A 13795-nucleotide genomic window follows, 5' to 3' on the forward strand; every position below is an offset into this window, starting at 1 on the left:
ATAAAAGACACGGAATCCGAGGCTATTATACACAGGACGAGTTTTTCGACGCTTGTGCTGCTTTATTAATTCGTGCGCCCGCGACCTTGTCTCTCCGCCTCTGAATAGATAGACAGGGCCTTTCGAAAGTCTTGCTCTTTGAACGGCGCGGAAAATACATTCGCTACAACGAGTCTCCTTCTTTCCACAGGTGTGCGTCAAGTTCCTCGAGATCTCGGACAACTGGAGCGGCGTCATCCGCTTCGGCTTCACGAGCAACGACCCCGTGAACCTGCGCAACGGACTGCCCCGCTACGCCTGCCCCGATCTGACCAACAAGCCCGGCTACTGGGCCAAGGCTCTGGCCGAGCGCTTCGCCGAGAGGGACACCGTGCTATTCTACTACGTCACCTCGGCCGGCGACGTGCACTTCGGCGTGAACGGCGAGGAGAAGGGCGTCTTCTTCAGCGGCGTCGAGACGCGCAGCCCGCTCTGGGCCATCATCGACGTCTACGGCAACAGCACCGCCATCGAGTTCGTCGACCCGAACCGCCAGCACTTCAACAATGTCCGCCGCGGTCAGGAGCACAGCAACGAGGACAACGCCCAGCATAGCAGGCATTCGGCCATGGACGACGCCAGCAATGCCGGCAGGGACGTCGAGAGGATCATCGTGCCCTCGATGCAGACGGTCAGCATTCATCACGAGCCCGACGTCGAGCTCCCGGGACTCAGGTTTCAGCCGCCCGGTGTGCTCTTCACTCCACTGCCATTCCATCCGTAAGTATCCGCACGGCGCTCGCTTCTTTTTCTCATACACGCTAGAACCCGCTCTCTAACTCTTGCCCTCGTTCTCCGCCTTACAGGACTCGCGGACGCAACATCCGCTTCAGCAACCAGCAGTGCGTGGCCACGCGCACCGACACCGAGTTCTGCCACGGCTACGCCTTCACGAACCGGCCGCTCGTCCTGGGCGAGCGCCTGGTCGTGCAGATCCTCGCCACCGAGCCCATGTACGTCGGCGCCCTGGCCCTCGGGCTGACCTCCTGCGACCCGGCCCGCCTGAGCGTCGAGGACCTTCCCGACGACAGCGACCTCCTGCTCGACAGACCCGAGTACTGGGTCGTCTCCAAGGACGTGGCCTCGATGCCCCAGCCCGGCGACGAGATCGCCTTCACGGTCACGCACTTCGGCGAGGTGCAGATGAGCAAGAACGGCGGCCCGGCCAACGTGGTCATGCACGTCGACCAGAGCCTCCAGCTCTACGCGTTCGTCGACGTCTACGGCAGCACCCAGCGCGTGCGCATGCTCGCCAGCCGGCCCCCGAGCTCGCCGCCGAGACAGCGCCAGCAACAGGCCCCGGCCCCGAGCCAGGCGCAGCCCGCTACCGCCCAGCCGGCCCAGCAGTCGGCCAACCACAGCAACGCCGCGACCGAGCTCTCGCGCTTCTCCGAGCTCGTGCAGTTCAAGCCCGCGGTAGGCGGCGGTACCGTCCTCGTCGTCAACCTGCCGCCCCAGAACTTTCCGCAGCCACCGCCGCCCACGCCCCAGCCCATCTACGCGTCCGCCCACAGATCGTCCTCGTCGTCCTCGTCGACGGTGGCAGTAGCCGCTGCCGCGGCCGCCGCAGCCCCGGCACCGATGCAGAGGCTGCAGTTCACCGGCACCATGGCCTCCACCGGATCCTCGACGTACGTCGACCCGGTCACCTACCAGTCGACGGAGGGCGAGTGCCTCCAGCAGTGGAGCGAGAAGCTCCAGCCCCCGAATCCCGGACAGCCCAGCGAGTGCTCGATCTGCTACGAGCGCACCATCGATAGCGTGCTCTACACGTGCGGCCACATGTGCATGTGCTACACGTGCGCGATGCAACAGTGGCAAGGAAAGGGAGGCGGTCACTGCCCCATGTGCCGGGCACCCATCAGGGACGTCATCCGCATCTACAAGTCCTGAAGCGAGGAGCGCTGCGCCGCTGGGGCGGCACAGAGACGAAGCACTAGCCACGGTCGGAGGGCGCCGGTTCGCTAAGAGCGTCCTGTCAATTATGCGCGCGCCCCCTTCCCCGTTCTTTCGTTTACTTTCTGTTTTCAAACTTCGCGCTGCGACTCCTGCCCGTTCTTCATTTTATGTTTCACGATGACTGTCTATGTGTTGCTGCTGCTGCTGATTTTAGCTTGATCGACGAGTCGCGCTACCGATAATACGAGAGTGTTTTATTATATTAGATTATATTACATATATATCTATAAACGAACGTAGATTGTAACCGAGCCGGCGGCGAAGATGTGATCTTCCCGGCGAGCGAGCGAACGCGCATGATGATGATGATGTCGAGTGACGTGCGTATAGTTTGCATTAACCAAAGAGATTCTTCACGACACCGAGTCTTTGGGGGGTTGAGAGAGAGACAGACAGATAGACAGAAAGAGAGGAGAGCTGTTTTTAGCCGTCGATATTTTTTATGTGTACGCGAGAAAGATGATTGTATGCGTGAGAAGATATAGGTTTGAGATGCCAAACGAGCGATTCGCGCTTTTATCCTACTGAGCCGTTTTATTTTTCTTGAGATAGTCGAGAGGCTCTTTCCTGCGTGAAAGGCCGTGCCTTAAGATGTGCGAGACATTCTTCCGTTTTTCTTATTTGAAAAAATAAATAAATAAATAAAAACCACATGCGAGAAACAAACACACTACGCGCGCACGCATTTTTCCACTGGAGAGCGTTGATTTGTTGTTCGGAATGGAGAATTGGCGCTGACGCGACGAGGAAGAGCCGCGCAACTGTAATGCGAGGATGGGAGGAGAAAGTTGCAGTAGTGAAATCTCTAGTCCAGCGAACGGCAGCGCACACGTCTGCCGATCCGAAAATTGAGGGGAAAAAATTTAATGTTTCTTTTTAGCGTGCGAGGGGAGATAAATTTTTATGAGGACGTATAGTAGAGGAGATGAAAAAAATTGTTGTCTAGATCGCCGGATTCTGTTTAAACGAGATGGACGAGCTGTCGGTTACGAGAGATACGATTGTTTTATTTAAGCGAGGTGTGAATGTGCTGTGAGATGTATGATATATATGTGGATATTAATAGGCAAATGAGCGAGAGAGGATAACGATGTTCCGATTCGACTTTTCTATAGCTATGTAAGGGGGTTTTATTGAGTCATTGGCGAAGGGTAGAACGAAAGTATATTCGATAATAATATTTACATCGTAGCTATTATTATTATCATCATTAATGATTATCATTATTAATATTATTATTATTCTTATTATTATCATTATTACAATTATTGATTGCTAATTATTATGCATTATTAACATTTGCTATGGATCCGCCAACTGTGTATTGTAATATTTTTTCGCCAGCACATGGCACGACCTTCTCCTCTTTTCTGTTTTTTTTTACACACAAACATCACATATGTATACTCGACATTCGAAGAGAAGCGGTAATTTATACATATATATATACTACATTGAAATTTTCACGTGACAGTGAAAATTCGCTGTGGAAAAAAATAAAAAATCCATGTACATTTACACTACGCTTGCTTTTTTCACCTTGTTTATCACACCCGACCCTATCTTTTTTTTTTCACCTTGGTTACGATTAAATAAAAATCGACTTCGTCGAATACTCGATGAAAAAATGTCGTCCAGCCGAGGGTAACTTATATACGGATTGAAAAGAGAAAGCAAAATGGACTATGTAACTAATAGATGTGCATCACGAGTATGTATCTCGCGTGACTTTATAGAGCGACTCCGCTTTTTTACAATATTCAATGAAATCTTTGCATACCTAGTTGCATAAACGAACGAATAACTACTGAACTCATATCATAGCGATCGAGAGGAGAACAGGAATAGGTGTAACGTATAGGTAAAACTTTGTATACTTTTAAATACTCGTTTTCGTTGTGACACGGACTATTTCCTAATTCTCTTTCTAGTCGTCGTAGAATCGAAAGGGAAACGAACAATTGTTATAAACAAAAGCGACTGTCATTGCTTTATATACCTAAAAATATAATAGTTAACGAGAATAGAATGAAAAGTAACGTCGATTATGCAGATTTATACATATTGTAATATAAAAAGTGGAAAAAAATACGACAAAAAATTAGCGTCACCTTGATGCCGGCGTTTTTTGCTTTTAATCAATAAAAAGCCTGTATTACCTCCAAGAACGATTTCTTTCTCTATCACCGCCCGATTAACCATACTCCTTTCTTCTTTTCCTACCTGTGTGAGTGAATCGAACGCATTTTTTTAAACATCGCATGATACGTGTACAAAGTGCAGAAACGATGGTTGGATTTTCCAAGTGCTAGACAATTTTGATAACGAGTGAGGGGATTCCCATTTTTATTATTTTATCCGAAGATAACAGTGCCACGATAAAGATGCGATTAAATCGATCAAATAAATATTGATACTGTGGCAAGACAAGCATTACTTTCTTGGGGCTCGTCTTTGTCTATAAATAATTTGAAATCACGAACGCGTTGTCTGATAATCGAGTTTATCATTTTATTAATGCTGCCTTAAAGTAATTTCAAAAACGGCTCTTCAGTATACGTTTTTTACGCAACTCCTGCCATCAGGTCGTAGCGTTTCATCTTCCAAACATCCGCACTGCTTCTTCAGTCTCGTGGGCTCTTTGCTATCAGGCAACGCAAAGCAGAAAGCTTCACAGCCCCCGTTGTCAACGAAACAGGGATGATTCTCGAGAATCGGCTGAGCCGCTTTGCTGTGGTAACTAACACCGGCCAGTAGATCTGGATAATACATGTGCCTCTCTGGATTCACGTGTTTCAAATACACAGCCGAATGACCGGTTTTCTTATTCAGGCGCCAGGCCCATCTAAAGTTGCTTACATAGGCGAAATTCTCGTCAAAAGTCATAGAATATGGTTCGGATACCATTGATATGTACCGATGTCTAAACCTACTCAAGCAAAAATTTCAGAATATCTACCTTCTTAACGAATCAATCGAGCCATCAATTTTAACGCTCTCCAACTTGGTCCCATCCTCACTGAACCAGCACAGTCTGTCCTCTAGAAAGTCAATCGTCAGGCCGATTTCCCTAACACGGCGATTGGCCAGGAAGTACTGCCTATCCGATCCATCGCTGTTGATCCTCACCAGCCTCGAAGTATTGCTTTTCACTTCCGTAAGTACGTAGAACATGTAGCCACGGTTTGGATGGGCTACAACGCTTCTAAGTCTGTATTGATCGTCGTAGCGGAGCAGACTTTTGTAATGTCGATTTTTGTATTCTACAATTGGGTTGAAGTAGTAGCCGTAGAGGTAGACGCGCAACTCGTTTTTTATCTTCGTGGCGACGTCATCATAGGAGCTCATGCTAACGTAGATCATCTTGGAAACCCAGTAGGTGGCTAGGCGTAATTTGCAATTGAAATCCTATACCCGTAATAACTGTTTCTAAAATCGACTAGGCTTACTCTCCATACAGCTATATCGTCGGCAAAGTAAACTGCACGCTCGCGAACGTCGTGGGCAAAATGTCTTACTTTGGCCTTTTCCACGGTGAAACTTGGAGTAAATACTGGGTAGATCACCTCACCAAATCGCGGCTCGTCGTTATCCTTGATTCTACACAAAAAAATGTTCGCTTTAACTCGACACTTCTCGATGCTCACATTTAACAATCTATAGGTAAACTCGACTTACCCAAGACGATCAATCACCCTTCCATGAATAAAATCGCCCTGCAAATACATCAAGAAACCCTGATCGGTAGCTCCAACGCAGCTTTTCTGGTCTTCCTTCAACTTCTGGCCCAGTTCGCAAGCACAGCTGTAACCCTCGCTAGTGCTGTTGCTCAACAGACAAAGCTGTTCACACCCACCGTTATTCTTAGCACAGGGATTTGGCTTGGATTTAACGATAGAGTACATTTCTTTGAAGTCGTAACCTTTGATTTCACCAATTGCTTAGCGGAACTGCATAAGCTAGTTTTCTCATCGGTCTGACACGTCCATAATGTCGAATCGTTTGACCAGAAGAGATGACCGCCGATAACTCTCAAGTGGGTCGGAAAAACTGTGATTAGCGCGAAAAAGCGTTTATCGTTGCCGTCGTAGTCTGCACTCTCAACCTGAGTATACGTGGACCAGTAGACTCGCTGCTCTGTCCTATCTACGGATACGACTGGTTCCAGTCGAGAATTTGCTGGTTGCTGCACAATATGCATAGGCGATAAACCTTCTATACTGACTCTCAGGATCTGACAATTTAAAAATCATTTCGTTATGCATACGATAAAATACATTATGTTTTTCACTCACCGAAGAATAATGCGAGATAAAGAGCAATCCCACAGCGGGATCCAGCGCAAGATCAGTTGGCACATATAAGTCAGTCAGTATTATGGAGTAGTGTTGTTTCACCAGGTCAAGTACAAAGAGTTTATAAACTTCAGTATAGTGTTTCCAGATCGCGTATAACTTTTTGTTGGTAAAGTCCACTTCCATTGTGTACGAGACGACATTGAAACTAATGGCGAATCCATTGGCTGGTATCTTCATCTCGGGCTAATTATCCGAAGTCGATTTGATAGTGTCGGTGCTATTGATGAAGAAAATGGAGTCTTTCAAGTACAATTCAAAATTTCATTTTCGGCTGGAGTTGAACCCCTCGTGTATTATGGAACTGTTGGTTAGATTCTCGACATCCAAGGCTGTGAGTTTGCACGAACGAGTCTCGAACACGAGCATCCGTGAAAAAGCCTCGACGTTTTCACCATCATTGCTTTCGCCACTTTCGTTACTTTCGGTACTTTGGACTCCTTCAGTACTTTCGTTGCTTACGGTACTTTGTACTCCCTCAGTACTTTTGTTGCTTTCGGTACTTTGGACTCCCTCAGTACTTTTGTTGCTTTCGGTACTTTGGACTCCATCAGTACTTTCGTTGCTTTCGGTACTTTGGACTCCTTCAGTACTTTCATTGCTTTCAGTACTTTGGCTGCTTTCAGTACTTGCGCTACCCGGATTGCCTTCTCCCTCGGGTTTATTATTTAATCCTGTTGTTCATTTGAATCATTTAAAAAAATTTTACAATAATCTATTAGACGTGCCAAAAAAGCTAATAAAATGGAATCGTTTACCTGGTAAGAATAGCCAAAGCAGTACTATAACGGCGATCGCGATGACAGCAAGTGCTCCAGTTCGTCAAAGGCATTTTTTCGACATTATAATTCTGAAACCTTGAAAACTAGCTGAACCACTATTATTTCCAATAAAATCCCTAAAAAGTCAACCTTGCTGCTGATTATACAGCAAATTGAAAGTGCGAATTCGAATAAAACTTCAGTATCATACGTAAGTATCAACGATGATAAACTCGTTTGGATTCCGCAGACGATTTTTGCATGTTCTTATCAGAAGTTATTGATCTTTTCAAATTTCAAGAAAGCTACGTTGCGAAAGAGAAAGTTGCGAAGAGTCAAACACCGAGTCGATAAGATACACATATATTTATTCGCTCGGAGATCGATGTCTTTCTCCAAATCTTCCAGAGAGACTGGCGACTAAAGCTACAGCTGCCGGACGCTCGCTATCACTTGGCGATAACGCAGCTCCGACTTATTGTACTTCTAATTGTTCGAATCGCAAACCGGGGACGACGATTTGATGTCGATGACTAAATCGTCAGTAACGCACGCGCGGCTCGTCGTCGAGCAAACCGACATAAAATATATCTGTAGAAAGTGACTGATGATAAGAAAAAGTTATACGCGCATACAACAATGCATGGAGTTTTTGTAATACAATAAGAATTTTTCATATATAAATATAATATAAAGTTTATTTACAAACATATTTTTCTTTCCTGCAAGCATTGAATTATAACGTGAATGGCTTAGTCCTATAATTTTAAACACAGGTCCTTCCATCAGGTTGAAGCGTTTCATCGTCATAACAGCCGCACTGCTTCTTCAGTCCTACAGGCTCTTTGCTATCAGGCACTGCGAAGCAGAATCTCCGACAGCCACCTTTATTGACAGCACAGGGATGATTGTCGATAAGAGGTTGTGCTTCTGGACTGTGGTAGCTTACACCGGACAGCATTTCTCGAGATTCTGGATTCACGTGTTTTAAACGCTCAGCTGAGGCGCCGGTTGCCTTGTCCAGGCGCCAGACATTTGCCCAATTGCTGACATAAGCGAAACTTTTGTCGAAAGTCATGGTTTGCGGAGCGGATACCATTGAAATGTCGATGCTGAAATCAAAATTCTGTGAAGTAAAATCACTAGCTTAAACTTTATAAATATTTACCTTCTTAACGAATCGATCGAGCCATCGATCTTGACGTACTCCAATTTGGTTCCATCCTCACTGAACCAGCACAGTCTGTCCTCTAGAAAGTCAATCGACAGACCGATTTCCCTGACTCGCCGATTCTCTAGGAAATCCTGCTTATCCGATCCATCGCTGTTTATCCTCACCAGCCTCGAGGTATCGCTATTCAGCTCCGTAAGTATGTAAAATACATAACCACGATTCGGATGTACTACAACGTTCCTAATCCTGTATTGGTCGTTGTAGGAGGCCAGACTCTTGTAATACCTATTGTTCGAAAAGTAGCCGTAGGGGTAGACACGCAACGAGTTTTTTCTCCTCCAGTCTTCGAACGAGCTCATGCTGAAGTAGATCGTTTTTGAAACCCAGTCGGTGGCAATGTAAATCTCGCTATCAGAAGTAGAATCGATGATGAATGGTTTTTTCCTGATTTCTACTAAACTTAGCTCCCTCACATCCTCGTCGTCAACGTAGTAGGCCAGATGCTCGCGTACGTCGTGCGCAAAGTGAATAACCTTGGCTTTATTAAGTGGGCCCGTAAAAACATCCACAGGGTAGATCGCTTCACCGAATCGAGACTCCTCGTCCTTGATACTAACAGAAAAAAATGTTCACTTGCCTGACACTTCGTTACGATTACGTTCAACAAAATGCGAGTAGCGGATCGCTTACCCAAGATGATCCATCATCCTGCTACGGAAAAATAAGCCTTGCACGTACATCAAGAAACCCTGGCCGATAGTTCCAGTGCAACTCTTCTGGTCCTCTTTCAGCTTCTGGCCTAGTTCGCAAGCACAGCTGTAACCCTCGCTGCTGCTATTACTCAACAGACAAAGCTGCTCGCATCCTCCATTATCCTTCCTGCAAGGATTCGATTTGGTCCTCACAACAGAGTACAGTTCCTGAAAATCGTAGGCCTTGATCTGACCTACATTATAGTCGTCCGCAAGTTGCAGATCTTTGGCTGAATCGCATGCACCGCTCAACCCTTTGGTCTGGCAGGTCCACAACGTCTTTTTATTCGATGATGCAGACACAGCGGTTAGCCAGAAGATTCGGTTACCGATGCTTGCCAAATCGGTTGGAGGACTGGTACTGATTTTCACGACTGCGCGGCGGTCATTGCCGGCGTAGTCCACGCTCTCGATGGCTGACTGAGTGGCCCAGTAGATTCTCTGGGTTGAGCTGTCTAATGACACGACTGGTGCTAGGTCGGGACGGTTCAGAATTGTGGTTGGTAACGAGCCATCCATACTTGCTCTTAAAATCTAATGAGTCACGATTCATTATGAAATTGTCGATGAATGTGCGAGTTATTCGACTTTCACTCACCGACGACTGCTGCGAGATGAAGAGCAATCCCACAGCGGGATCGAGAACCAGATCGGTAGGCGCATATAAATCGGTAAGCACAATGGCGTAGTGCTGCTTTAAAATATCCAACACAAAGAGTTTGTAAGCTTCACCACTTTTTTGGGTCGAAATCGCGTAAACCTTTTTGTTGACGAAGTCGACTGCGAGAGTGTACCACGACTGCTTGAATCCAGACGTGTAGTAGTTGGCCGGTATTGCCATCTCGGGATACTTGTCTGAGGTAGACTTAATGCTTTCGGGATGATCATTGTAAAAGATCGAATCCCTCAAATACAAGTCAAATTGACAGCCGGTGCCGAAGCTCGAGTCTTCGTGTACAAAAGTTCTATTGCTGAGATTGTCGACATCCATACCCGTAAGAATGCAACTACCGCTCTTGATCACTAACGTCCGTGGAAAAGCCTTGATGTTATCTTCGCCACCGCTTTCGTTCTCTTCATTACTGGCATTTCCACCATTCTCGGTTCCATTGTTAGATTCTGAACGTCAGCCATAATTGTCTTAATTTAACAAAATGTTCGTTTACTTATTGTAATACATGGTATGTCAGATATGTTTACCTCCATTAGTTTCGTTGCTTCCGTGACTTCCATTCCCGGGATTTTCAGTACCCTTGGCTCCATCGTTAGATCCTTTGTGTAAAAAATAAGTAATTGAAGTCTTCGTTCGATAATTATTTGAACGAAGATACGTAATACGCAGAAGGTGGTTTACCTGGTAAGACTAGATATAGCGTCATGGAAATGGCGACTGTGATAACAACCAAAGCTCCGCCCCATAAAAAGCACTTTTTCAGCGCCATTTCAACTTAATTTCGAGAATTTAAAATTAATATCAATAATTAATTTCCCAAGAAAAGCCAGAGAAAACGAACTTTGCTGTCATCCTGTCAAGAAAACTGGAACTTAACTAGTAACTTAACTTAAACAGCATTTCAGCAGTGATAACACACTCGCGAAGATAAAAATTGAAATTGAGTCATTGCGCTGTCTTATCTTATGCGATCGATGTTTCCAAGTATTTAATAGAGTTACATCTTAGTAAGATCTCAGATATCGTTTTACTGCAAAAGATTATTTCGATAAATCTATAATGCGAATGATAAACTGAGCTTTTATTCTATGAAAGTTGACCTTTTTGTTAGGGTAATTCTGAACCATTTTATCTGTATAATTGCTTCGCGAGTAAGAAAATCGATAGATAAAAAATGTCATTTGCAACTATCAGTAAAATGTTAAGTTTACAAATAGTTAAGGAATAACAAGGAATTATAATCATTTAAATAATAATAATTTTATAACAAAATTTATTTATTCACACAATAATGCTTACTGGTCTTAATCACACATTGTATCAGACACAACTTTTTCCATCAAACTGTAGATTTTCCCCCTCGAAACATCCGCACTTCTTATTCAACTTTTTGGGAGTTTTTTCGTCGGGAACGGCAAAGCAGAAAGTCTGACAGCCGCCTTTGTCAATGACACAGGGATGATTATCGATAATCGGTTGAGCCGCAAGATTGTGGTAGCTTACACCAGATAGAAAATCCTGCATGTCTGGATTCACGTGTTTCAAGTGAACGGCTGAAGCTCCGGTTGCCTTATCCAGGCGCCAGACGTGTGTCCAGTTGCCCACATAGGCGAAGTTTTTGTCGAAGCTCATGGACATTGGATAGGATATCATTGATATGTTGATGCTGAAAAGTAAACCAGGAGTAACTTACTGAGCTTCGTAACTGCAAGCAAGAGTTATACTTTGAGCTTACCTTCTTAAAGAATCCATGGAGCCATCAACCTTGATGCTTTTCAACTCTGTTCCGTCTTTACTGAACCAGTACAGTCTATCGTCCAGAAAATCAATCGCCAAACCAAATCTCTGTAACCGTTCATTTTCCAGGAAGAAGTGCTTGCCTGTACCATCGCTGTTTGTCCTTACAATCCTTGTTTGAATACTGGTGGCTCCCAACTCGGCCAATATGAAAAACACGTAACCACGATTTGGATGAGCAACGATGCTTCCCAGTCTGTACTTCTTTTCAAACTGAACCAGGATCTTGTAGCTCTCCATGTTTGCATAATAATGGTACGGGTAAATGCGGATTTCGTTAGCGCTTGACTTTTTAGCCATGTTCGTGCATACGTAGATGAGTTTGGAAACCCAGTCAGTCGTTAAGTACAGCGCCTCGCTTTTTGGTATGATGTCGATAAGGGCAGGCTGTCGGTCATACTCTATTAGGCTAGTCTCTACTACACTGCCCTTCTCGACTTGGTAAATCAGGCGCTCACGTACGTCGTAAGCAAAGTAAATCGTGTCGTATTTGTCTAATGGAAGTAGCCGCAAGCCCACCGGGTAAATTGCTTCGCCAAATCTCAATTCTTCGCTGTCGTTAGCCCTGGAATAGAGTAATGAATTTTCAATTCGGTCAGTAATTACGTGAGAGCAAATCTGACTTACCCAAGATGATCGAGCATCTTTCCTCGAGCAAAGGCGCCTTGCACGTACATGAGAAAAGCTTGATCGGTAGGTCCGACACAACTCTTCTTATCTTCCTTTAACCTTTGGTCTGATTTGCAGGCACAACTGTAACCCTTCCTAACGCTGTTACTTAACAGACAGAACTGTTCACATCCTCCGTTGTCCGTTGTACAAGGGTTCGATGTAGAATTCATTATAGAGGATATCTCTTCGGAGTCGTAGCCCTTTATCTTAAACATATTTTCATTGTTATTAAGCTGTAATTCCCTAACAGAATCGCACGAACCCGTAGTTTTGTTGAGTCTACAGGTCCAAAGCATTTTCCGACCTGTAAGATTAATCGTCAACCAGATGATCTGGCCACGGATAACTGTCAGGCTCAACGGAAGTGAAGTAATCGATGTGATCACTTGACGATTTGCACCAGCGTAGTCTACACTTTCGATGTTTGACTGGCTTGACCAGTAGATTCGTTTGACCGATCTGTCTATCGATAAAACTGATGCCAGACGGGGGTTTTCCAGAATCTTGGTCATGTTTGATCCGTCCATACTGACCCTGGCAATCTAATAACACATTGCATATAAATAAATAGTTCAGCAAAGGCAGACCATTGCTTTACATGATACGCTGTAGAAAATCGATCACATTTTCTATCAGAAAACTTACCGAGGATCGCTGCGAGATGAACAGTAATCCCATGGTGGGATCAAGAGCCAAATCGGTGGGCTCATCAAGATCTGCCAGTAAGATAGCATAAAGCGGCTTCCATAGATCCAAAACGAAGAGCTTGGGTGCTTCGCCACTTTGTCTCGTCGAGATCGCGTATATTTTCTCGTTGACAAAGTCCACTATCGGGACGTGACTGGGTTTTTCGATGAGGCTCGAATAGAAATTTGCCGGTAATATCATATTAGGGTACGAAGGCGAAGTCGATTTGATGCTCTTTACATTATCATTATAGTAAATCGAGTGATTCAGAAATAGATCGAAGTAACAGTCCACGTTGGAGGTCGAATTATGTTTTATTATGGTCCCAGTACTATTGAGATTGCTGACGTTCCAAATTGTGAGTAAACAACCATGATTCTCAATTATAAGTATCAGCGAGTTTTCTTTGTCTCCGATACCTTCGTTATTTTCAACGACTTCGTTGGCATCATTGAAGTCTAGATTGAAATTTAAAAAAGCCTTTACTTTTACTCGATCAATTATACAGTACTAAGCAATTGTTCAAAATTTTTATTAAGCTTTTGTCGTTTGCTTTTTCATGAATAACTTACTTGGTAGAACTATGCAGAGCGTCACGATGATAGCTATCACGATTGTAACCAATCCGCCGGCCATCAGAACAGACTTATTTGACCACATTGAAACTTTAGTACGTAGACCGACACTGTCCAACGTTGCCATCGTAAGGACACAGTCGCACTGGCCATTCCATCCCAAAAGCGTTTCATCAAAGCGATAAACTTATATGAGAAGGATAACAGTAAAAGTCACCGAATTGTAATATTCACGGATATCGATGTGGTTGGATAAAACTACATCGTTATCAAACGTGCAGAGCAGATGCTAAGCGACGTGCAGATAATATACAAAGCGTACAATCCGTGTAAGTTTTTCCCACGATTTGG

At 44.8% G+C, this 13795-nt stretch overlaps 4 protein-coding genes across 14 annotated transcripts in view; 1 reads left to right on the forward strand and 3 right to left on the reverse strand.

Moving 5' to 3' along the window:
- LOC100116798 (protein neuralized) overlaps window positions 1-3516 on the forward strand; it is a 55824-nt gene extending 52308 nt beyond the window's left edge. For all 10 annotated transcript variants that reach the window (XM_031921889.2, XM_031921890.2, XM_031921894.2 and 7 more), the window contains 2 exons: window positions 191-759; window positions 846-3516. In XM_031921889.2, coding sequence (XP_031777749.1) covers window positions 191-759; window positions 846-1932 — 1656 coding nt within the window. In that variant the 3' untranslated portion in view covers window positions 1933-3516. The remainder of the gene's footprint in view (window positions 1-190; window positions 760-845) is intronic.
- A 704-nt stretch (window positions 3517-4220) lies between these two features.
- LOC107980527 (low-density lipoprotein receptor-related protein 4-like) lies at window positions 4221-7030 on the reverse strand. 2 transcript variants are annotated; one of them, XM_031921904.2, is made up of 2 exons: window positions 5677-7030; window positions 4221-5598 (listed from the first exon to the last, which is right to left on the reverse strand). In XM_031921904.2, exons 1-2 carry the CDS (start codon window positions 5901-5903, stop codon window positions 5382-5384), a joined length of 444 nt encoding a protein of 147 aa, XP_031777764.1. In that variant the 5' UTR covers window positions 5904-7030; the 3' UTR covers window positions 4221-5381. Both variants share the same exon structure in this region, with proteins under 2 accessions (XP_031777764.1, XP_031777765.1).
- Window positions 7031-7794: 764 nt separating this feature from the next.
- Window positions 7795-10594, reverse strand: LOC107982063 (low-density lipoprotein receptor-related protein-like). The gene is made up of 6 exons (XM_016989447.2): window positions 10395-10594; window positions 10241-10312; window positions 9639-10159; window positions 8979-9574; window positions 8283-8900; window positions 7795-8226 (listed from the first exon to the last, which is right to left on the reverse strand). Exons 1-6 carry the CDS (start codon window positions 10480-10482, stop codon window positions 7881-7883), a joined length of 2241 nt encoding a protein of 746 aa, XP_016844936.1. The 5' UTR covers window positions 10483-10594; the 3' UTR covers window positions 7795-7880.
- Window positions 10595-10972: 378 nt separating this feature from the next.
- On the reverse strand, window positions 10973-12715 carry LOC103317333 (low-density lipoprotein receptor-related protein 6-like). Its single transcript, XM_031921898.1, has 3 exons — window positions 12138-12715; window positions 11449-12075; window positions 10973-11379 (listed from the first exon to the last, which is right to left on the reverse strand). The coding sequence occupies exons 1-3, from the start codon at window positions 12707-12709 to the stop codon at window positions 11034-11036; spliced, it is 1545 nt and encodes a 514-aa protein (XP_031777758.1). The 5' UTR covers window positions 12710-12715; the 3' UTR covers window positions 10973-11033.
- Window positions 12716-13795: the final 1080 nt, after the last annotated feature.

Source organism: Nasonia vitripennis, chromosome 1, assembly GCF_009193385.2.
Source record: "Nasonia vitripennis strain AsymCx chromosome 1, Nvit_psr_1.1, whole genome shotgun sequence".
Taxonomy (NCBI): domain Eukaryota; kingdom Metazoa; phylum Arthropoda; class Insecta; order Hymenoptera; family Pteromalidae; genus Nasonia; species Nasonia vitripennis.